The sequence below is a fragment of the Cyprinus carpio genome, chromosome A2 (genome assembly GCF_018340385.1).
Source record: "Cyprinus carpio isolate SPL01 chromosome A2, ASM1834038v1, whole genome shotgun sequence".
In the NCBI taxonomy this organism is placed as follows: Eukaryota; Metazoa; Chordata; class Actinopteri; order Cypriniformes; family Cyprinidae; genus Cyprinus; species Cyprinus carpio.
In genome coordinates, this window is record NC_056573.1 from 25,373,669 (window position 1) to 25,399,689 (window position 26,021).

Below are 26,021 nucleotides of genomic sequence, written 5' to 3' on the forward strand. Positions count from 1 at the left end.
ATAAAATATATTGATTTATAAAAAGTTTTCTTGAAATAACTTATAAAATATATAAATTATAATGGACATCATCATGTAACAATTAAAAAGTGATTGTCATTTGTGGATACATTGACACTAGAAATAACATACATAAATACTGTCACATTTGTGTTTGCTTGTAACACAATTCTAGTCTCGTCTGAACGGGTTGATCTTGTATTATATCTTTAATTACAGTGTGCGTGTCTGTGTATGTGAGAGAGAGAGCGCGAGATAGAACACGGATGACGTCAGCGGTGGGCGTGTACCTGGGCGAGTAAAGTCACTTCAAACTGTTAGTGGTTCAGTCTTCACACTCCTCACGCGTTTAGTTCACTCGCGTCCGTGAAATTAAACAGCACGAGAGCGGACGCGTTACATCATCAACGCACCTTAAACTCAGGTGACAGGACACCCGGAAGAACACGCGCACCGACTATCACAGGAGTCACTTGAGTTTCAGTCAACCCCAGAAGAGCCGAGCAGATCACAGTCATGTCAGACCTCAAGAAGAACAAGCTGTTTATGGTGCTGATGGATATCGTGTGTGTGCTCGTGGGTAAGTCTGATCTTTTCTTACATCTGCATTTCTGTCTTACATGATCTGAGCAGATGTTTGTGAAATCCACCTGTGTGTGTGTGTGTGTGTGTGTGTGTGTGTGTGTGTGTGTGTGTGTGTGTGTGTAGGCCTATGTAAAAGTCTCTCTCTAATTTACCCTTAGTGACTGGTGTATATACTGTATGAGGTAAATACTGAGCAACATATTGCCTGAAGTGTTACATTTATATGTCTAGTGTAACATTTCTCCCAAGTGTATCATAAGTGACAACTATGTATTTCGTCCCAGAGCAACAAAAAAATAAATTACAGAAACATGTGGATCTGACATTTAAATTTATTCTGAATATTGTGTCTCTCTCACTAATTTATATGATGGGTTGCATCCTGAATAATACTGTGTGTGCATTAAAAAAACAAAACATTCAGTACCATGGTATACAGTGGAGTCCAAAAGTCTGAGGTCACTTTTGAAAATGCATGTATTTTACATTATTTTCTAACTTTATACTTGCATTTTCATTGCAAATTATTTATGGCATGATGATCATGATTTCAGTTGCTCCAAAGAGCATCTTGAGCTTCAGTGGAAGCAAGAAAATCAGTTTGAGGAACAGGAGTGACATGATCAATGTCTCTGGTTTGTTTACTTGTTTAGTAACCTAGAAATACAGCAGAATCATTCCGTTTACATCAAAACTAGAGTCTTGGTATTGCACTGTCTCATCAATCAATAATTTTACCTTCTGATAAAATCATTTAAAAATCATTACACCATGGTGCTTTTCATAAGTTCAGAGCTTGTTCACACATGCAGTGCTTTTTTGGAAATCAGTCAGTCTTACAAAAGAACTGGCACTCTTTATTTCCATAATGATTAGTTTACTTGGAGCAATCATAATTTTAAAACGTTCTCCTAACTTTTTCACACTTCTTCCTTTCAAATGCCTATGCTGGTATATCTTTGATTTGAAGATTCTGCTTTATATTTCCCCACAAGCTATTATGAGGCAGCACATAATAACACATGTAATGTTACACCGGTGAATTGAATGGCATGCAGGCATTATCTGATGCACACAGCTGTATCCTCTGAAGCATAAATCATTACAGTAACAATGGTGAACTTTAGGAGTGTCTCCATCAATGCATGATTAAGGCTGAAGTTAACAATGCCTTCTACATACTGCAGCTCATACAGTATGCTCCAGTTCATCTGTGTGGTCTGTCCAGATGACTCAGAGTGAAGAACATTTGTAAATCAGTCTCACTTGGTTCACTTTAGCGTGAGTCAGATTTACATCCGAGAAATGTTCTTTAACAGCTGCTGATGCAGCAAACTCTGACAGATGAGGACCGATGAGTCTCCAAATCATGATATCAGTGCCAGGATTGGTGTGTTGGGATCTGTTCAGTTAAAGCAATAGTTCACGTCAAAATGGCGATTCTGTAATCATTTGCGTTCGAATATGACAAAAAAGAATAACTAATGCACAATATTGTGGACAGTTGTGTTCGCAAGAATCCCTATGATAGGTTTAACTGGCAAACGGTTTTCAGTCTGTTCCTCACACAGAGCAAACAAAATGCTTCAAAAGACTTGTGTTTGAATTGTGTGAACTGTTTTTATACAGAGTGCAACAGTGTCTGTCCACTTTTCAGCGACCTTGGTTCTGGAAGTATTTTTTGCCATCCTTTTCAACTGGGATTTAATACAAGTCTTTGTTAAAGAGTTATAAGAAACAAACTAACCAGCTACAAGGTGAATCACAACATTGCAAACTTTGACTTGAAGCAGAAAACTTGAAAATCAGACAAAGGTACAAGACTATGGCTTTAATGAAGGAAAGAACTACAATGCAGCACGCAAATTACATATAACTATTGATTTAAAGGGATAGTTCACCCAAAAATGAAGCTGTTCCAAACCCGTACAAGGTTTTTCTTCTGTAGAACACAAAAGAAGATATTTTGAAGAATGTTTTAACCAAGCTGCTGACGGTAACAAGATATTTTATGTTTATTGCAAAATGTGCATATATATGAAAATATTTAAGTAGTTGAGAGCGTAGCGAGACTAAGATTTCTGGAACTAATGATTTATTTGAATGTGATTTTTCTCATTGTGGTACTCTGATTGGTGGAGATTTATTTGCACATGAATATTTTTTAAATAAGTTGAACAGTTCCTGGCTCGAAATGAGGCGGAGGTGGTACCGTCCTGATCATATGCACACTTTGTACCCACCGTTCAACTCGCTTTTTACATGCAATGTATTTTAGGTGTTCTAATAATTAGATGATTAAAGAACATGTTTATAAAAAGCTGATAAATTTTACAAAAAACAAACCTGTTAAACATTAAATTAAATACAACATGACAGCTAAAAGGGGCTCTTTTATACTAAGCTAATTGTTATGCCTGATTAATATTCCTCAAGTAAACATGCTTTATTGTTATGAAAATACCCCACATTTCTTGAAAATCATACAAACCATATACTATAGTAATTGTTTGTTTATTAGCTTCATGTAGAAACGTTTCTCTGGTTTTGTTGTGGACAGAACAGTATGAGGAAGTTTAATGGAACCTTGTCTTCAGAAGAGACAGGGCGGGTTATGAACGCGTAATATGAGTGACATAATAACAGCGGCACAAAATTAAACGGATGCGGCTGCCTCATAATTCTCTGTTGCAGGAAAAAACCTGTTGAAATAATGTGGACCAACGGCTTCAACAAAAGCATTTACCATCGCTTAACAACCTTGTAGCTCACAGAAGGTATGTCTTTAATGGTAAGTTATTGTTCAAAATTTATTCCCATGCAGAGAAAATGATTTTTTTTTTTTTTTCTTTCTTTCTTTCTTCCAGAACCATGCTGCTGTAGTTTTGGTCTTTATTTTTATTTATTTATGTATTTCTTTTATTTGATTAAATAACAACAAAATTAAATATTTTGGGTGAACTATTACCTTAAAACAACTGTAAACAAGGCAAATTTCTATATAGAGCGCAGAGATTGACCGAGTGCAGGATATTTCCTGGCAGTGTGGGTGTGGCCTACAGGTAAAGCCCACCTGTGCCTTTCAGTGGGAAGACGTCAGCGTGCACTGACAGGAAAGACAAACTCAAACAAAGTGGGCCAAAGCAATGAATCCCATGCTTGTGTTTGTCTGTGCATTGTTGCTGTGCCGTTTGCGTCTGTAAATGTGATGCGACTCTGCGTGTCAAGGCTTGCTGTAGAATCAGGTTTGTGCAAGTTCAGCTTCGGGAGAGTTTCACACTATTCTCTGCTGTCAACACCGGAGAAGTGCTGATCCCCATTTGCACGTCTGTCCAGACCACTGCAAATATTTGTGCATGTGTCTGGTTATCCAGACTGGCCAATGGGGCAGAGGGGTAGAATTAGTGTGCAGTTTAATAATAGAAATAAAATTGTGATATGGCTTAGTGAGATTTAATTAAATCAATAAATGTGCTGCTTGTTTTAGAGTGAAGCGAAGCACGGTGTGTTTTTACACCCGAGCAGCTTGTGATCCAGTGTTTTCAGTGTCTCAGATGGACATAAAACTATTGTTCCAAATTGAAAATAAGAAGTACTTCTAAACCGTACAGCTTTCCACCAAAATAAAATCTTTAGCATTTGAAAATTAATAAATTACGACAGCGATAATATTGGTATTGTAATTTTACAAAAAAAAAAAAAAAAAATGTACAATAATTTTACAAAAAAAAATTTTTTTACAGTAATTTTACAAAAAAAAAAAAATCTTAAATAATTAAAATAAAAGTATTGTTTTTACAGTGAAATAGTAATAGTAATATTTCTTATTTTATTATTACTTATAATAATAATAATCATTATTATTACATAAAATATTAAAACAAGATTTTTTTTTTTTTTATCTAAATCCCTAAATCCCCAAATCATGCATCTATAGATCTCAGTCAAGTCTAGATATTTGGGGCTGGACTATTAAATTGCTGAAATGGGAGATGTATGTGGAGCTTTCTCCCTTCAGATCAGAAGGATATTGTTCATTTTTGGCTGCAAAATTGATTTGTAGCCCAGCTCAGGTGCTAATATTCCATGAATATGGTTTATCTCTGCTAGACCAGCCTTTCTATGCTAGTTCACGGCTCATTGGTAGGCCTTTGTGGGATTTGGTAGTGGAAAATCTGCAGCGGTTGGATTGGCAGTTTGCATTGTTTGTGACATTTGAGTAAATCCTCAGACGTCCACACCCATCAGAACCTCTACACACACATCAGTGGATGTAGAAACATTTCAAAGCTCTTCATACTGAAACTGGAAGACAAAATATCAGATTTCAAATCCTGAATGTTCCATTAAAGCTTCACTCTTAAAAATAAAGGGGATTTTCACTGCGATGTAATAGAAGAACCATTTTTGGTTCCCCAAAGAACCTTTCAGTGAATAGTTCTTAAAAACACATGATACCTTTCCCCCCACTATATAAAGAACCTTTTGTGGAATGGAAAGATTCTATGGATGTTAAAGGTTCTTCATAAAACCATAGATGCCAATAAACAAGCTTTATTTTTAAGAGAGTTGTGCAGGGATTCATGACTCTGAAGCTTCCTCTCTATGACTTGATGTCCTCTTTCCTTTGATGCATCAGCAGTTTTTGTGTTTGGCTCGTAAAGTCCTTCACTGGATGCAGAGGTTGAGTCTCTGCTCTTGCCTCTCTGTTTCTCATGTCCCATGATTCCCTCTGACTTATTGGAAATGCTCCATCTACTTGAAGTATGTATAGAATTCGCAAACATCCAAGCCTTCTTAAAAAATGCTAATTACAGGATTTCCTCAAACTATCTGGACTATAGAGTTTGATTAGAAGAAAATCTACCCTCATGTTCTTCCAAATCTGGGTGACTTTCCTTTGAAATATCTTGTTCTGCTGAAGAAAGAAGGTCATTTAGAATTTTGGAATGACATGAGAATAAATAATGACTAAATTTTCAATTCTGGTCCCTTTAATACTTAAAAATATGTTCAGACATGATCCGGACCTGAGAAGGTTTGCATTCCTCTTCTGTTTGCCTCCGATACACCCTGTAAATATATCTGTGAGAAAGGTTTGTTTGTGATGGTCCAGTACAAGTTGTCATCAGCATACTGAATCAAATATTTAGTTTTATTTTATACACATGAGGCTGAGCAGTAAGGACAAGCTCCTAACATTTGATTTGGAGTGTTTTGTTCTCTTCTCTCTGAACTAGTTTGGGACGGCCCGGCCAGATAACATCATAAAACATGCCAAACTGATTTAACCAAAATCCTCTGATTTTCAGAGAAGCTGTTGTGCTTTGCGATTAGAGGCTCCGTCTTTAATTCTTATCAGATGCTTTCCTTCCTTCACTTTGCTTCAATTTCCCCTCCCTACATCTGTGCAAGTCTGCAGATCGGTTCATATTGTTCACAGATGCCCTTATTTCCTCATTTAAATGTTCAAGCAATTACAGTGTTTGTGGGCAAAAATAACTGACAAATGATAAAATAATAGTACATACTGGAATGCTTCTGTTATTTTGTGTCACGCAGCTCAGTGGCTCCATTCCAAATTTTGCACTATTTATATATTATATTAAGTATGCAGAATTAAGATTCCTGCATTATAGTATAGTATGTTAAAAATAGCTTGTCAAAGGTGCTCAGATGGTGTGTTATGTCCATATTTTTGAAGTGTGGATCCATGCATGCTTTTTGCAAACATTTTTTCTTTACACTAACGAATCGTACACAGTAAGACCAGGAACAGGTGTTAAGGAAGTAAATAGTCAGTTCTGATTACATGAAAAATACAAGGCCTCCAAGCTCAAAAGTTTGAGGTTGGTAAAACAAAATATATATTTTGCTCTTATGCTCAACAAGGCTGCGTTTATTTGATTAAAAATACAGTAAAACATTAATTTTGTTAAATATTAATAGAATTTAAAATAAATGTTTCATATTTAAATATTTCTAAAATGTAATTTATTCATGTGATCAAAGCTGAATTTTCAGCATTATTACTCCAGTCTTCAGTGTCAATTGAGCCTTCAGAAATCATTCTAATATGCTGATTTGAAGTTGAAGAACCATTTCTGATTATTATCAGTGTTGAAAACTGTTGTGCTGCTTCATATTTTTGTGTAAACCTTAATCAGTTAATTTTTGTCAGGATTCTTTGATGAAAGTTCAAAAGAACAGCATTTATTTGAAATTGCAATCTTTTGAAATATTATATTATATATAAATATATATTGTTTTTACTGTCACTTTTGATGAATGCTCCATAATGCATATTTATTGATTAAAGCGTCTATTAAAAGTTAAGTAAAAGTAAATTTGAAGATGAAGAATTTATTTAGATGTGTACTTGCTAACAATGTGAACAGTTCATAGCAAAGGGGTGTGTGATCTCAAGATGCAAAACAAACTCCCTGCTAAAAGAACTGATTAAACTAGCTTAAGCTGGTTTACAAGTATTACCCGGTTTCCTAGCCTGACCAAGTTGATGTTTAGCTAGTTAGACAACTTGTTTCTCAGGCTAACAAATGGCAAAAACAATATTAAAAACTGGCCAACCAGACCAGCCAGATCAGCTGACATCACAGAAGTACATATTTGAATGAGTAATATAGAATCCATGTTAAAGAGGTTAAAGAACCTGTGTGTGTGTGTGTGTGTGTGTGTGTGTGTGTGTGTGTGTGTGTGTGTGTGTGTGTGTGTGTGTGTAAGTCTTGTTTAGTAGAGTGAATGAATCTGATAATCAGGTCTGTCTTCACTCTGTTGAACATTCAGAATGCATGAAACAAAACCACACACCACATGACAGATGGAACGAGGGACCAGAAGAGTGCAGGAGAGATGTGGGTGGTGATATTTGGAGATGAGGGAAAGAAAAAAGAAAGAAATAAAGAAATGAACAGGCTGAGTTAAGAGGGAAAGAAAGAGGAGGATTGGAAGAGGGAGGGGGTCTGTCCTATCCTGTGTGGATTAGATGTGTCAGGTTTAACGCCAAGTTCTGTGAGCACATACCACTGAGTATTACTCACACACTCTCACACACACACACACACACACACACACACACACACACACACACACACACACACACTTTCACTCTCACTCTCACTCTCACACACACACGTGAGTAGATCAAGAACTGAAAGGAACGTTTCTAAAACCTAGTGAGCACCCTGTGTAGGCAGAATTTAAAAACATCATAGCCAAGGCGATAAGTTCAAGTTCAAATTTTGGAACAGTGCTATTGAATACAGTTCTTCTGAAGGTTCTTCACAGAACTTCAGTTTCAAAGATGTTCTCGATGTCTCATTACAGGTTCTTTTGATCAGATTTTTGGTTTCTAGGTTCTTTAAAGCACCAGAATGTTGATGGTCTTCTAAAGACCCAGGATAGAATGTTATGTGTGGAACTTTAAAAGGTAGTGAAATTAAACTGTTTGTGTCTCTTTGTTTTAAATTGGACCTTTTTTTTTGGCAAACGGCAGTGTTTCTAAGGTGGATCTGAGGTTTCTGTCGGGCTGTTTATTCATTTGGTTTTGGGGGTGTATAATGGTTATCTTTTTGTCATGTTTGTTATGATGAAGAGCCATGGTGCTCAACACTCCCAAGGTGAGAACTGAATAAATTGGATAGATATATATTTTTTTAGAACTGTGCAAACTTTTCCCCTTTTTTTTCAATTTACCTTATTTTATTTTTATTATTATTTTAAAGAAATTACTACTTTTATGCAGCATGGATGCATTAAATTGATAAAAAGTGACAGTAAAGACATTTTTAATGTTATTAAAGATTTCTATTTCGAATAAATGTTTCCTTTTCATCAAAGAGTCATAAAAATATAAGGGTTTGGGTTTCCACAAAAATATGAAGCAGCACAACTGTTTTCAACATTGATACTAATCAGAAATGTTTCTTGAGCAGCAAATTAACCTATTAGAATGATTTCTGAAGATCATGTGACACTGAAGACTGGAGTCATGATGCTGAAAATTCAGCTTTGCAATAAATGCAGCTCACTCTTTGTGAATGCAGTTTCTTATGCAGTAATCCTGAAAGACTTCCTCTCTGTTATCATCTTTCACTCAGTCCTTTCTCTTTTAAACAGCAGAAGTTAAATGTTTTGCTTCATCCTGTCTAAACTGTGCTGAACTGTCTTCTATCCAGCTTATTTTCTTCTTGCTAACCAACAACGTCTGCAAAACAGCTAATATTTATCCAGTGTCACTGAACGATGTTTGTTGTTTAGTGACCCCTTTTAAACCCTTCTCTCTGATTGGTGCAGAGACTCTGTAGGGTGTCTGTTAGTTGCTCAGTGTGTCAGCATGATGGAAGTCACACAGATTGACCCTCTCAGCATGTCCGATTCTAAAGTTCATTGAGAAGTGCTTCGGGGTTTTTGTGCTTTCTCAAAAGTGGGAACATTCAAAGCATGCACACATGATTAAAACCCAAAACTGAAGTGTCTGCCCTTAGGTTTCTGGTATCTAGATACGTATTCAGTGTAAATTTGTGGGTTTCTTTTTTGTTTGGTTAACTACTAATGAAATATGCAAAAGTAAACTGGCATTCAAAAGCCAGCAGAAAAGCTACCATAGAGTTCATAATAGTGTATGATGAGTGTTGACCTCAGCTCTTCTTTCTGCTTGTCTCTTAAATGTTGTGAGGTCATTGTTCTTTAATTGTGCTTTCTCAGAGCCTGCACTTGTCCGGTGCATTAATTTACACTTGACATCATTTATAATATGTCAGGATATCTCAGGACTTGTGATGTTGAGGAGAGCAGCATGTTTGAAACAGCTTTCATCAATCTGTGTGAAGTGACTTATGTTTTTTTCTGTTTTCTCTCTTTCCTGTAATTTGCTCGGACTTCGTCTGTGCATTCCTTTAGACCCTGTCTCTTCATATATTGCAATGTCTTTCTTGGAAAAAGGAGGTCTTTTGTTTTTTCAATTGAAGTCAAATATCATGGTCAATCCTGGGTAATATTTGATATGTGTGATTTATTTCTCAAAGCATGCAGTTGTGCTGTTACTTTACTAAATCATTAGGCTTAAAATATTTGAATATTTTGTATTTGAAGTATTTGTAGTGTTTAGTGATTTGCAGTTAATAATTTTTTATATTTTCTTTAAGAAATGTGTGAACTATTGAAACAGTGGATGTAAATTCTGTCATCATGTTTTGATATAATGCAGAGACTGCACAATAATTTCTCTCAGCGGCTGTGTGTCTGCAGTTTTGTGTGAAAATGACACTGATTCCAGTTCAGAGAGAGAGTGAGATTTCACAAGCACACATCCAGCTCATAACTCAAGGGTTTTAGACCTTTTCAAGGTTGCCATGAAATACAATGGAATTTTAAAACGGTTATTTGCAAGCATTTAAAATGTTTACATTTACTGTAATAAATACACAGTACCTGACAAATACTTTGAGGTCGGTACAATTTTTTGGTTACACTTTATTTTAAGGTCCGATTCTTGCTATTAACAATGTTCAATGTTCAATTTATTTATAAAGCACTTTAAAACAACCTTAGTATACCAAAGTGCTGTACACGTTACACTGATCCAATCACACAATAACACGTCATTAGAAAACCACAGTCACAAAACTAACCATTAACTATGACTTTGGCCTCAATAAACTCCTAATTTCTGCTTATTAATAGTTAGTAAGGTACTAGTTTAGTTATTGGGTAGGATTAGGGATGTAGAATATGGTCATGCAGTTCTAATTAACAGCCAATATGTTAATAATATGCATGCTATTAAGCAACTAGTTAATAGTGAATTCTTTTAATAATATTTTTTAAAGAAGTCTCTTCTGCTCACCAAGGCTGCATTTATTTGATAAAAAAATTACAGTAAAATCAGCAGAATAGTAATATATTATTACAATTTAAAATAAGTGTTTTCTATTTGAATATATTTTAAAATATTTTATTCCTGTGATGCAAAGCTAAATTTTCAGCATCATTACTCCAGTCTTCAGTGTCACATGATCCTTCAGAAATCATTCTAATATGCTGATTTGCTGCTCAAGAAACATTCCTGATTATTGTCAGTATTTTAATGAAAACCATAATCCTTTTTCCATTTTCAGGATTGTTTGATTAATGAATAAAAAGTTTGAAAGAACAGCATTTAGAAATAGGTTGTGTAACATTCTTAATGTCTTTACTGTCCCTTTTGATTAATTTGATCAGTGCATCCTTCCTGAATAAAAACATTAATTTCTTTCGAAAAAAATAAAACTTCATTAAAGCTAGTGTTTATTAAATCCAAGACATTCCAAATGATCAATAAATTAGTTTAAGCAAATTAGAAGCTGATGCACAAGGTTTTTTTCAGTAATGGCTCATCATATTTTGCAATCTTCCGCAAGATTTTTATCATCTCTGTCTCAGCCAGCATTGCTGTTGAAATGTTGTCATATCTCTTTATCATTCCAGCGTGGCAGCACTTTCTCTCTAGTTTTCCATCATTGTAAAACCTTCATTTTGGCTGAATGCAGCCACTTTCTTCAAGCGTTTGTGAAAGAAAACAAGTTCCCTTCAAAATTCTCTTAAATTTGAGACCTGAACAGCTGTCTTTTTAAAAAATCTCTTTGGCTGCCGTTGAACACGGATACTATTGTGATATGATGTGTATTTTGGCTTTATTGAGCCTGGGAAGACAAATAACATGTATAATTTCAAATTTCTCTGGCCATGGGAAACGCAGAACAGAGTCAAAGGCCACAAGGATAGCAAACTCTGTCCAATTGTGAATTCTTGGCAGTTTCTTCATCCTGGCTGAAACACGAGGACATTGTGACAATAGCACTTCTTATTCCGTGAGTTCGGACCCATGCGAGCGCGAAGGCAAATGATCCTTTGGCGTAGCTCCCGATCACTCGGCACTGTAATAACTTCAAAATATGCCTGCCATGCAGTCGATCCAATATAAGGCCGAGCTGTGTGTGAGTTTTGCTCTCCGGGGAGGAATTACAGGAACTCAATGCGTCCCTGACCTTCGGGACAAACCACTGCGGTGAATAAGAAACAAGCTTATCTCTTGTGATTACAGAGGCGGGCCGTTTGTTTTGTTTGCCGGAGTGAAATTTAGATTAATTTACTGACAGTTTGAGAATATTTTGATAAAGTCCCCGACTGGAGTTGGATGGAGGGATTTCATTACAAGACATGCAGAAATAACAAGCAACAATTTTTATGCCAGAAACAAACAATTTACACAAGTATGCAAACACTAACAATCAAAAGTTTGAGGTCAGTATGATTATTATTTTTTTTTTATATGCATTAAATTGATCAAAAAGGACATTCATAATGTTACAAAATATTTCTGTTCCAAATACATGTTGTTCTTTTGAACTTTCTATTCCTCAAAGAATCCTGAAAAATATGTATATCTTGGTTTCCACAAAGCATCAAGACTGTTTTCGACCATGAGAAATGTTTCTTGAGCAGCATATTAGAAGGACTTCTGAAGGATCATGTGTCACTGAAGACTGGGGTAATGATGCTGAAAATTCAGCTTTGAACACAGCAATAAATTACATTTTAAAATATATTAAAATAGAAAACACTTATTTTAAATTGTAATAATTTGTCAAAGTATTTACTGTATTTTTGAGACTTATTTCAAAAACATCAAAATCATAGCAATTCCAGACTTTTGAACTGTAGGGTTCATGGTTAATGTATGTTTAGGCCTTTATTTTTGAGATATGCTGCAGTGATGTGCTTGCATAATCTTTCGTATAGTTCTTGAATGAGTGTTGCTTGTTGAAGTTCAATCTTCATGTAATCTGAATGGACATATTTTATTTCTCTCTGTGGAAAGAGTACAGTTAAAACAGATGTATGTTCTGAGTTCAGAATCATGCACTTACGGTAAATGACTTGAGATGCCCATATCATAGCAGTACGTTCTGATTGAAAAGACATGTGAGGTGTGTTTTGTTTTGTGTAAGCTACATTTCATCTGGATGTGTTTTAGCCAAGAGTGATGTGTGGATCAAAATTTCCATCATACCATCCTTATTATGATCACTGTAAGAACCAAAACTCTATGCAGGAATGGGATTCCTTGATTTCATGCATGCATATCAGAATGCCAATCATAATGCAATAAAAGTATGCATTGCATTCTAATTTACCTAAACAGATGGCAGTATTTTAATGCAGCATGAGGACTTTATGATATTAAAGGAATAGTTGACCTAAAAATGAACATTCACTGAAAATGTACTCATCTTCAGGCCATCCAAGATTTAGTTTATTTCGTCATGTTTCTATCAGCTGTTTGAACTCTCATTCTGACGGTACCCATTCACTGCAGGGAATCCATTGGTGAGCAAGTGATGCAATGCTACATTTCTCCAAAACTTTTCCCATGAAGAATCAAACTCATCTACAGCTTGAAAATGTCATTTTTGGCTGATCTGATAACTATGACCTGTTGTTAAACCCAGAGATTTAAGTGTGGACACAAGTGTCAGTATTTAGCGGGAACATAATTCTGTCACAAAGTAGTTTAGGTGAAAATTCCAGAAAATATAAAAAGATCCCATCTGGTGCATGTTTGTTTCAGGTGACATTAAACACACATACAAAAAGGACAGATGAAGTGGGACACCTGTTCAGATGGTGAGACAGGAACCTGTCTTTCTTCTACTAGACAGACATTTCCTGATGCCACAAAGATACTTCTGTAAGCCGAATGTCATCATTTGTTGACATTTTGAAGAGCTCTGGTTCTCTTGGATGTTTTGTTTACCATCATGGCCTCATGTGGCTGGTATGTTCCTTCAAATATAATATGTGTATGCCCCATATATATATATATTTTTTTTTTTGTATGATGGATTTATGTGTATGTTGTGTTACTTGGTATATAATATGTGTATGCATTAGCCCTGTGCAGCTGTGGTAGAAAAGAAATAGAAATGTTAGAAATGTACTGTGGTGTTATTGGTGTTTGTTTTATTTAGTGGTGTTGAGTTGTGGTGGAATATTAATAAACCATTTGCATACTTTATGATATTATAGATGGTCTAAAAAAGAAGTACTGTAGTGTTATGATTTTTATATATACTATGAATATATATATATATATATATATATATATATATATATCTTCTATATATATATATTATATATATATATATATATATATATATAAGCTTAATTTCTTTCTTTTTTTATGTATTTTATTTTATTTTAACTTACTTTACAGTACAAAATGATTTTTATTATTAGTTTTACTTAAAACTGTATTTTGGACACAGCCTTACAACTGTGAGCAACAAGTTTTCCATAAACAGATCCCAGAAAATATGAAATATGAAAAAAATACATTTGAGTCAGCAGTGTTCCCAGAATGTATTTGTTTAGGTTCTGTTTTTTTAACACACTCTGTTTGTTAAATACTTTATTTACACCGTTATATACTTGACTGTATTTAGTGTGAATTTGTTCACATTTACATATTTGTTCACAGTCTGTATTTAGGTGGCCTAAAAACAATGAGGATCTCAGTTTAAGCATCACTTCAGTTGAGATCCTCATTGTTTTTAGACCACGTAAATACAGATTGTTATTTACATAAGTTGTGCAGTCTAAAATGTTATTGCCCCTTTTAAATCACTTCAGTGTAGATAACTTCTTTAAGTAGCTTCAACAACTATTTTAATGGCCTTTTAGAGGGTAGTTTGGCTCTAGTTGAAATGACGAGTAGTTTGTCCAGTCTGAGCGTGCTGTGATCCTCCTCCTCTGAGTTGGCTGCACCTCTGCCAGTGGAAATTTCCCGCACATGCACTCTTATTAAAAGCCAAACACTTGAACTCTGCCATCTGAGTGCAATTCTCCATCGAATCCCACCCTTTATTTCTAAAGTGTTCAGTTTGAAATCTTTAGCTCTCGTATCTCAGTTCTCTAAACTGCATCAGTGATCTTCTCTGAGTGTTTCACATCCCTCAGGTTAAACCAGTATTCAGCACGAGCCGTAAGAGTGAACATGCCGATCTAAGACAGCTCGTCCATGTTACATTAACCATCAGGGTGCAAAAGAAAGAACTGACCCTACTTGAAGAAATTGTTTTCTTTCCCATGCTGACATTTAGACCCTTCATTGTTAGATAGCTCGTCAGTGTTTCTGTGGAATGATCTTTATGTGCTTGTTATGTTTTTGTTTTATTTTTCTTTTTGTTATACTGTTGTTTTTTTTGTTTTTTTATATTAGAACTTTTTATAATTTGTTGTAAAAACACCTTAACATAACCCTTTAACAATAGTAAACACTGGTTGTTTCATATAAGCAAAACTGGTTCATTCATTTATTTTTTGATTGTTTTGAATTGTATTTTGTTTTGGACACAGCCTTTCAAGCAAGCACGCAAACAAGTTTCTTTTAAGCAAATCACTTTGTTTGGATGGTTCGTTTTCAGTAAACTGATTAAAAAAATGATATAAAACATAACATTTGTTTATTTACTCAGTTTTATAGATTACTTGACTGTATTTAATGTGAATTTGTTCACATTTAATCCTTTCGTTACCAGTGATATTATAGTTTAAATTATGCAACAATAAAAACAATCATGCAGTTGAGATTTGCTAAATAGTCTGGATCACTTAACGTGAGTAACTGCTAACATAATGTGTACATAAGGTTTGGAAATAAGTTGCATGACCTAAACACATTTTATCAGCTCAACAAAAGGAACTGGAAAAATAATGACTGTTTCCCTCATCCTAGTTATCTTCATCTTGAACTTGTTATAATGGAGGGAGGTTTTGCTGTAGGTGACGTGATTGTTTTAAACTGAGTAAAACCAAATGATACGGTCTCTTCAAACAAGAAGGAAGAGGGAGATGTGCAAAAGGCAGATAATGAAAAGAAGGAAGGGAGAGAAAATACTTTGAGAAGGAGGTTAAAGGTTGTTTTTACAGTCCTGACATTCAGATAGAGATCTGATAAAGACTGTTTACCTGCCTTTGTGAATCTTTAAGGCTTTGAATATCCTGTAGTAGTGGACGGTTGTGTTCCTAATGGACAGTTTTACCTCCACACACATGATTTGAGAGTCTTGTGTGAAGTAACATTTAACTTGTTCAAAGCAATCACTGAAACTTGAGGTTCAGACCTTTCATAACTCAGCTGAATGTTATCAGTCTGAGTCAGACTGTGGCTGCGGTCTAAAATATTGTGGTGATATAATTAGGAGGATTTTTGAGTGTTCTTATTGTGAGTGTGTTTTTGTTGTTCTCTATAATACTAGCTTGGAAGTCTAATTCACCATGTGTTATGTGTTATTTAGGTTTTTACTTTTAAGCTTTTTTGTTTTTTTTTTGTTTGTAGTTAATTGTGCAGTTTCTTTATTTACACTACCGGTCAACTTTTGGAATAATTAAGATTTTTTAACGTTTTTGAAATAAATCTCTTATGCTCACCAAGGCTGCATTTATTTGATGAAAAACTTAGTAAGGACAGTAATATTCTGGAAAAAAATATTACAATTTAAAATAACTCTTACTATTTAAATATTTTTGATCAGTTTTGAAAACAGTTCTGAAAAAAATGTATCATGGTTTTCACGGAAATATGAAGCAGCACAACTGTTTTCAACATTGATAATAATCAGAAATGTTTCTTGAGCAGCAAATCAGCATATTAGAATGATTTCTGAAGATCATGTGACACTGAAGACTGGAGTAATGATGCTGAAAATTCAGCTTTGCTTCACAAGAATAAATTACATTTTAACATATATTCAAATAGAAAACACTTATTTAAAACTGTAAAACAATATCACTGTTTTTAATGTATTTGTGATCAAATAAATGCAGCCTTGGTGAGCATAAGATACTTCTTTAAGAAAAAAAAAAAAAACAAAAAAAACTCCTTTTGGACTGGCAGTCTTCATGTCACCCCACGTGAAAGTGAAAAAAAGTGAAAGTGACGTGAGACATGTGACCAAGTATGGTGGACCCATACTGGACAATTAGTGCTCTGCCCATATCAGTTTCTCGCATTTATCGCATCCAAAGTGCACACACACAGCAGTGAACACACACACACACACTGTGAACACACACCCGGAGCAGTGATGATGAACTCACATGGCAGCTGATTAATTAAGGCAGTTAATGTATGTTTTTGGTTTATGGTAACTGATGACTCTGCCTTCACTGACACAGTAAGGTTCTAATTAAAGTTTTATGAGTTCTCAACAGACGACCCCCAAAGCTCATTGTCATCTCGCATCCGTTAAAAGACAGCTTTACAGTCAAAGTCATTGTGAACATGTGTGTGTCTGCTGGTGCCATTGTCAGTGTTATGAATGTAGGCCAGGTTTTTTTTCTTTTTACAGCCCCGTCTGGGTTTATGGACATTTCCTTTTGTGCAAGAAAAAGCTTGTGTTTTTTGTGTTTGAAAACAATGCTTTGATTGCTAGGCCAGGTTTTTTTTCTTATTATATGCTTGTTTGATCTAAAAATGGGGATTTTTTTTTTTTTGGATATAATTTTGGGTTTTTTGTTGATTTGAAATTGATTCTTGGTTCACAGATGATCCTTCTGAAAGGGATAGTTCACACCTAAAAAAAAATAATAGTAATAATACTATGGAAGTCAATGGGGACCATCAACTAATAGGTTACCCACATTCTTCAAAATATATTATTTTTTTGTGTTCAAGAGGAGAGAGGTTTGTTTATAGGGGATATTATCTTTTTATAATTATTTTTTTATATATAAGAGAAAAGATATTTTTTTATAAAACCAAGAGTGTGCTCTCTGACACAAACATATAGTAGTCATGAAAGTACTTAAACATTTCTGAATGTGAATTTTGTTGTATTAGATAAAATATCAAAGTAAGTGATATTTGCAAAAAAATGATCATAGAGCTTGTACTCAAAAAATGTTGTAGTATTTGTATTTTTTTATTTAAATTTAAAAGCATTTTAATTAAACATTTTTTCAGTTGAATTTCTTTTATCAATAGCTTTGTTTTTTTAATCCATTGAATGTTCTTTATTTTACTTTTTCTTTTTACTTTTTTTAATTGTTTATATTTGTTTTTTATTTATAATGCGATTTTCCTATTCATTTTATATTTTTAAATGAATTTTTTTGTTTACGTTTTTTCTCTCTCATTCTCTTTGTTAAGCTTATTTAAAGCACTTTGAATTACCTTTAAAATTTTGCTGCATAAATCTATAGCACAATTGCCTGTAATATAACATTTTAAAATATTGTTTTTTGAAATGGTTTGCTTGAAACATGTGCACGTTTTATCTCTTTAACATATAAGCCATTTGGTTTGATGCATCTGATGCAATGACATTCACACATTTCTTAAGTGTCTTAAGTGTCCAAATACTTTTAAGGTCCATATTTTGGAGCCTTTTTGAGCACATCTTTAAACTTACTCTGACTCATGCTTTCAATCTGTCATTTGGTTAAGTACATTTGCTTCAGTGCTTGTGTGTGGATCCAAGTAATATAATAAATGACTGGACTCCAAGGTCCTGATCCTGGGAAAGTTACCATGGCTTTGGGAATAGAAAATATGTTGATGAACTTCTGAGATGAAGCAAAAATATTTTACTCTGAGTTATTTTCCCTCAATAGTCCGTGATAAATCTGATTGGCATCTTTTCTGTTCGATGGGAAAAAGTGCTGTGTGGAATATTCAGGCTTTGAGAAACACTGCTAGGGTTTATAAATATTCCCTCTCCTGGTTCTCATGACTTCAGATAGAAAAGATAGTGGAGTTACACATGTTGGAGCCATAAATCAATGTTTTCCTGGTTACAAGATACTGTTGTGGACATCCGTTGAAATGACATCTGGTGCCGTGACCCTGCCGATAATTCCTACTGACTTCCTGTGTCCGGATTATCCAGCGTCGTGTTTAAAATTTATGATTAGTCTGTTTTTTGTTTTGGTGTTGATTTCCTTTTGTTGTGTTGCAGATTTGTTGTGTTTGATTTTATTTTCTTTTTTTTTCACAGAAATACTGATGAACTTGCATGTTATCTGTTTCCTATTATAAAAGCATTTTTCTTTTTGTTCAACAAAAGACATGCACTAGATGATTTGTTTTGATGCGTGTTACCAAGCCAGCAATCGAGGCCAATAATAACGCTGTTTTTTGTGTTTCAGTGGCGATGCCGTTCATCATAATGACCATCATGTTCCGGCCGTACCAGCGTGGCGTTTACTGCGATGATGAGACCATCCGTTACCCCTACAGACCAGACACCATCTCTCACAAAATGATGGCAGCTGTTACCATCTCCTGCTCCATCATTATCGTGAGTCTCCACCATTCAATCAGCTGAGCAAACCCTTAAAGGAATAGTTCACCCAGAAATGAAAATTGGCTGAAAATGTCCTCACCCTCAGGCCGTCCAAGATGTAGATGAGTTTGTTTCTTCATCAGATTTAGAGAAATGTAGCATTCCATCACTTGCTCACCAATAGATGCTCTGCAGTGAATGGGTGCCGTCAGAATGAGAGTCCAAACAGCTGATAAAAACATCACAATAATCCACAAGTAATCCACACCATTCCAATCCAACAGTTAACAGCTTGAGAAGTGAAAGGCTGTATGATTTTAAGAAACAAATCCATCATTAAGAACTTCAAACCTTTGCTTCTGTCCAAAATAGAAGTCCATAATTCATAATAATGCTTCCTCCAGTGAAAAAGTCAATTTCCTGTTGTTCTCTCACATCAAAATTCAACCAAATTTTTTTTTAGGGGTTTTTAGGGATTTTTTTCACTTGTAAATGATGATTGATCTGTGCATATTTCTGGAAAAATCAATATTATAGATTATGGTATTATGGCCAGAAGAAACGGTTTGAAGTTAAAAGCTCTTGATGCATTTGTCGCAGATTGGATCCTATGTTGAAAAAAAAATGGATAGTGACTGTGAAGCTCCTTAAATGTAATCTAGAAGACCAAAAGAATCGAATTGTTTCGTGAGTTCAACTCACTGACTCATGTTATTGGTTCACTGAAGAGGAAGATTTTCTTCCAAAAAAACAACTTAATCGTCTGTTTATTCCTCACACAAAGCTATCGTATGAATTAGTTTGAATGTAGTGCACAATTCAATAGGAGCTACTTTTGTTGACTGTGACAGTTCAAAGTGACCACATTTTTACCTTTATGTACCAAACATGAGGGTGAATCTATAACCACATAAATCACATTTTTTTGTGTGAACTATTCATTAAAGGAGCATCATTCATAGAAGGATTTGATGTTGAACTACTTTTGAGAACCAACCAGTTGCTGTGATTCTGAAATGAGTTTTCTATGGCGTAATTTGGTTGCGAAAACATGCAGGTTGGTTTGGTATTGTGTCCACATTTTCTGAAAGAACATTGTGATTAGTTCAACATGATTCATCAGTGAGAATACAATTCAAAACATGAGTCATCTACATCACACAGACACTGACTTTCATTTACTCTCATTACTAAGAATGAATCTTTATGTAACACATCTGATGCACAATGGTAATTCAAAAGTGTGTTACATAACACATACTGTAGGTGCATAAGAAATACATAAAAAATGTATGGGCTATTGCAATTTTTCCCCAAAGAACCTTTCAGTGATCACTTCTTAAAAGAACCATTTTTTCTTAGTGTGAAGAACATTTTAATAATCTAAAGAACCTTTTTCCAATTAACAAAATAAAGAACCTTTTGTGTAATAGATTGATTGGATGTTTGTTGTTGTAACTAGATAAATAAATTCTTGAAAGATTTTATTTTTGTTAGTGTGAAGAACCTTTTGTGGGATGGAATTGAGTTTTCATCCATGAATATTAATGTTTTTTTTTCATGGAACCATATATATGCTAATAAAGAAGTGTTTTACCTTAAACCTAAAAATGGTGCTGTTTTCTCACTTGCAGATCATTTCTGGAGAGGCCTACCTGGTCTACACCAAACGTTTGGATGCCTATTTGGTCTTTAACCAGTACGCTGCGGCGCTCTATAAAGTGGTGGGGACATTTCTGTTCGGTGCGTGTGTGAGCCAGTCTCTGACCGATATGGCCAAGTACACCATCGGACGCTTACGGCCCAACTTCATGGCGGTGTGTGCTCCAGAAGTGTGTGTGGGCTACATTCTGGAGATCAACTGCACGGGAAACCCTCGCAACGTGACCGAATCCAGGTACAGAAGCAGGGCATAGGAAGGGTCCGGTGAAAGAGGTCGTAAACTGCTAACCTCACTTCCTGTATTTGTTTATATGTCACCTGTTGTTTCACTTCCTGTTTGACCAGTACATTTGTGCTTTCTAAGGCTTTGACCTTTGCAGTCAAAGGTCTCATTCGAGTTCTTAAATGCCTTGTGTCCTCAAGAGACCTGAAATAATAATAGATTTGATTGTACATGCACTAGAAAGTATGTAGTTCTTTTTTTCTGTAAGGAAATATTTGAGTGCTTTAATGCCGATTTGTCAATTAGGTGATTATTTTTTTTTTTTTATTATGATTTTAAATGTATTGTTATTATTATTATTATTATTGTAGTAATCCTTTTCCTTTTAAAGAGTACATGTTTTTTGTCTATTTGCTTAATTATTCTACTTTTTAAACATTTTTAGAATTTCTTCATTCCACGCAGTGTTGTTATTGTTAACTAAAACTATTTCAAAAATGTTTTTGGTAATTGATATAAAGCTGAAATAAAATAAAATATAAATATTAGATGAAAAAGAGGATAAATGACAACAGCATATAACAAAATTATTGAGACGTGTGCTTAAATGAAGAAAATAAAAGCTGAAAATATAAAAAACCTAAATTAAAATATTTATAAATACTATAATAAATATAATAATCAGTCAATAATAATAATTATTATTAGTATTATAAATATATGAAATAATACATAACACTTTTGACCAAGAATTGCTGTTATCAATATTGCTGTCATAATAATGTTAATATTTGGTTATTATATAAATGAGAAAAGTGACATCTCTGAGAGATGAAGATCAAAGATCAAACTTTTGAAGATCAAAAATGTTATTGTTAAAGATTTTTACACATATCACTAAACTGATTATTAAGAGTAGGTTTAAAGAGATAGTTCACCCAAAAATGTAATATAAAATAACAATATTTTTTATATTAATTTGTGTTCCAAAGATGAACTTGGGGTGAACTGATGAACTGAGGGTGAGTAATTAATGACAGAATTTTTCCTTTTTGGGTGAACTACCCCTTAAAGGTTTGTTGGTTTAGGTTTAATATTATTACCAAACCGATCAGTAAAAATTCACATCATCGCACATCATACCAAAAGGCACTTGAAGGTCAAGGCTGTTATGAATATGCGATACATTTGTAGCACCGATGAAACAGTGCCCATAAATGTGTCATTCTAAATGATTCCTTTTCCCTTCTCCTTGTATCGTTGTCTTGTATCTGTCCGATCCGCCCTTCCTCCGTGGATTGTGTTGTGCCAGGCTGTCGTTCTACTCCGGTCACTCCTCCTTCGGGATGTACTGCATGTTGTTTCTGGCGGTGAGTTGTCACAGGTGTCTTCTTCTCCTGCAATCATGCTGACACAGACAGTTAAAGGAGAGCTCTCAGAGCAACAGCAACTATGACCGCAAACATTCCCAATGTCTCCAGCTTTAAATCAATACAGTATACGGTGCTTAAAGGAACAGTACACTATGTTTTCATTTACTCACCCTCATGTTTCAAACCTGCATGACTTTTTCTCTTCACAGCAGGATTGCTTTTTTGAAAATTCTCGTTAAGTGTTTCAAACAAGAAACGGGCATACAGGTTTGGAGGGACATGAGGGAGGATTAATAGTTTTCACTCATGTTCAGACGTGTCTGTAGTTGTCAAGTCATAATAGCAAAAGGTGCTTTCCCGTAACTTTTAAGGAATTGCAATGGCTTGCATTGATTTTTCCATTTTCTTCCCATATCCTCTTTTACAGTATTGTGTAATTATTGTGTAACCCTTCCTTGTTTTTTCTGTGTAGCTGTATGTCCAGGCACGTATGGCATCCAAGTGGGCCCGCCTCCTCAGACCCACAATTCAGTTCTTCCTGGTGGCCTTTGCCATTTATGTGGGATACACACGTGTGTCTGACTACAAGCACCACTGGAGCGATGTGGTCGTGGGTCTCCTGCAAGGGGCGCTGGTCGCAGTCCTCACGGTGAGTGCACTGAATCTCACGAAATGAAGAACAAATTGTAAAACGATTATAGTTCGAATATAAAGAAAATAAATCCTGTTTTAGAAACATTGGGATTTTTTTTTTTAGCAGTGATAGGAATAAAAAACAGGTCTTTATTTTATGTTATTCGTGTAATATTTATTATAGTCCTTCACCAGGAATCTGGAAATTAAACACCTTTTTTTTTTTTAAATGTTTTTAAAAATATACAATCACAATGTAAAAATCATAATGATCCTAAATATACTGGAAACATGCCCTTTGGTTATATTAATAATATTCAAAATCAATTTAATTTAAAATTATTTGGTTTTTGGTAAACCAAAACTGGTCTTATTTTTATGAAACTACTTGTGCTGCCTGTCTTGGAAACTACAAGAGAGGTTAAAAAAATAAATTATAATAAATTATAAATAAATTATGAATAATATTATAAATAAGTAAATAAATAAAATTAACAGAGAAAGTAAAACAAAGTGTGTGTGTGTGTGTGCGTGTGTGTGTATATATATGTATAAAATATAAGTAAAATATACTTAAATAAAGGAAATATAACATAATGACAATGTACTTTTAGATGTACTTCATAATATATTTTGTGTGTGTATATATATATATATATATATATATATATATATATATATTCCTGATTAATGGTTGAATAAATATAATATTTTATTTAATAAATATATAATGATAAAAATATAATCTATAATAATAAATCTATAATAATATATTTATTTAAAAATTATAAGAATAAAATAAAGTATTATTTATATATTTATATATGTTTTTTTTACCTGGTCAAAGGTTAAATAAATATAATAAAATATTGTTTAATAAATAATATATATTAATAAAACATAATATATATTTAAAATATTATTTTTATTATTATTTCATTATTCTACAAATCTGCAAGCTGCATTAGGACTTTCTCCTCTCTGTCACAGGTGCGATACATCTCGGACTTCTTTAAAGAGCGCCCTCCTCGCTGCCAGGATGTTGAAAATGCTGAAAACGAAGACAGCGAACGCAAGCCCAGCCTTCAGATCGTAGACACGGACAGAAACCATTACTCCTACAGCAGGCCTGTCTGAGCCTGACCTTTGACCTGTGAGAGCACTGGATGCTGCACCATGTCTCATACAGACAGCCACACACACTGTACACCGGCCCTGACTGCGCTCTCTTCCACAGGATAATGCTCCCATTTCACACAGAGAGAGAGCGAGTGAATGCATGAACTAACACTGAATATTAGATTTTAAACTTCTTTACAGACCGGATTTTGTCTCACAGTATGCACGCTCATACACGCCAAGTGCACAGATCGCCTGACATATAATGAACCATGAGGGACTTTATTGTATCAGAGCACAAAGACGAACTTCTCCAAGGGGAACTGGTTGTTTCCATGACAACCTCAAAACCACCGCTTGACATTTACTGACTAGCCATACTTCTGCTGTTGGAAGCGACTCTTTCGGCATGAGAAAGAAAGTGAACTTTTTCATGCATGAATCATTTTAATAAAATATACATTTTTTTATGTTTAATTTGCTAAAGACTAACATGACAACTCGTGATTTCTTTGTCGCGTCGCTCGCTCTCATAACGATGCAATTTTATGAAAACCACTAGCTAACCGAGGCACATATATATCGGTATGTTTCATGGAAATTACTCTTACTAAACGTCCTATCTAACAATAAGGATCAGGAAATGTTTAACTATCAGATTTAATACGTTAAACAGCTGTTTATCTATGAATATTATCACTGCGTTTTAACCAAGTGAACGTGATAGTGATGGGTCGTTCTTGAACAAACAAATCTTTAATATGACTCGGGAACGACGAGTTGTCTGAGTGAGGGATGCACAATGCACAAGATCCAATAGGTTCGACGCAGGAAACAGAAATGATTAGTTCACCCAGAGATTGTTTTACTATAGGGAGATGAGAGGGTCTGTATTACTTACTACTGGAGAAAGCATAACGGTCAACTTGGTTCACGTGTGCCTTAACCCATAGATATGTATATGTAGATGCCCCATTCAACTGCGTCAAGCACATCTTTAATGGTCAACTTGATGTCATTCACTATAATAATCAACCCTTCGAATATGGAGGACGGCTTATGTTTAGCAGCCCATAGTAACAGTCACTAATGAGGCATCTACATATACATATCAATGCCTTAACCAATCACATTACAGCCGTGACGTCATTGACTTTCAGTCAGTTGTTCGACACTCAGTCATCATTTATGGATACCATAGGATTGAATGAGAAATGCCGAAATCTGTATCCCACCTGTCGCAAAAAGTCAGTGACTCCTCTTATAAAACGGCATTTTTTTTCGGTGTAAACTCTAAAAATAGTTCAATCCAAAAGTATCGCTTAGTATAAAACATGTTGTAGATTAGCTGTTTATTCATTAAATAATAAACTGTTTCTTTTCTATAAGATGTTTTTTATTTATTGTGGTGAAGCCTCTCCTCCATTGAGATCCATTAAAAAAAAAAAACGGCCTCTGGTCTCCTTTCCCATGTACTGACAAACCAAAAGCGTTAGCATTAGCCGTTACGTTTTTTTGGCTAAAGGTTGCAGGCTTGCTTTCTAGTGGCTTTGGTTCACCTCCTGAGTCTTCGGGTTCGAGTCGTTCGTTCATCACGTGACAGCCCAGAGCCCGTGCAGTCTGTACCGGAAAGAGAAATGATAAATTCATCTGGAGTCTTCGGGTCCGAGTCGTTCGATCTTTTGTCAATGTTTGCATTAGATGTGTTGGGGAATTTGAATATTACCATGTATCATTTTATTAATATAATCTGCTGAATTGAATTAAATTAACGAAATTACTTGAAAAAGGATTTGTTCATTTTGCTGAACGAGATTCAAAGATCCGAGTCAGTATAATGATTCGAACTTCCCATCACTAGAATGTGAAAAGGCTGCTTGTAATGTTAGAATCACAGCCAATCATAAAGCTGTATGCTGATTCTGAACCAATGAGGATTCACTAAGAGGCGGAGCTACCCAACATGACAAGAAAGTGACGTTTGTAGATTAAAATGGACTTGTTGTTACCTACATTTATCGGGCTGAATGTTTCCATAGCATCATGATTGTATAGTTTTATTTGCAGTGAAAAACGCCTGTC

General features: G+C 34.7%; 1 protein-coding gene across 1 annotated transcript; it reads left to right on the plus strand.

Moving 5' to 3' along the window:
* The first annotated feature begins 248 nt into the window (after nt 1-248).
* LOC109069658 (phospholipid phosphatase 2-like) lies at nt 249-25,331 on the plus strand. Its single transcript, XM_019086290.2, has 6 exons — nt 249-580; nt 18,793-18,944; nt 20,564-20,826; nt 22,127-22,184; nt 22,660-22,836; nt 23,811-25,331. Exons 1-6 carry the CDS (start codon nt 517-519, stop codon nt 23,955-23,957), a joined length of 861 nt encoding a protein of 286 aa, XP_018941835.2. The 5' UTR covers nt 249-516; the 3' UTR covers nt 23,958-25,331.
* Nucleotides 25,332-26,021: the final 690 nt, after the last annotated feature.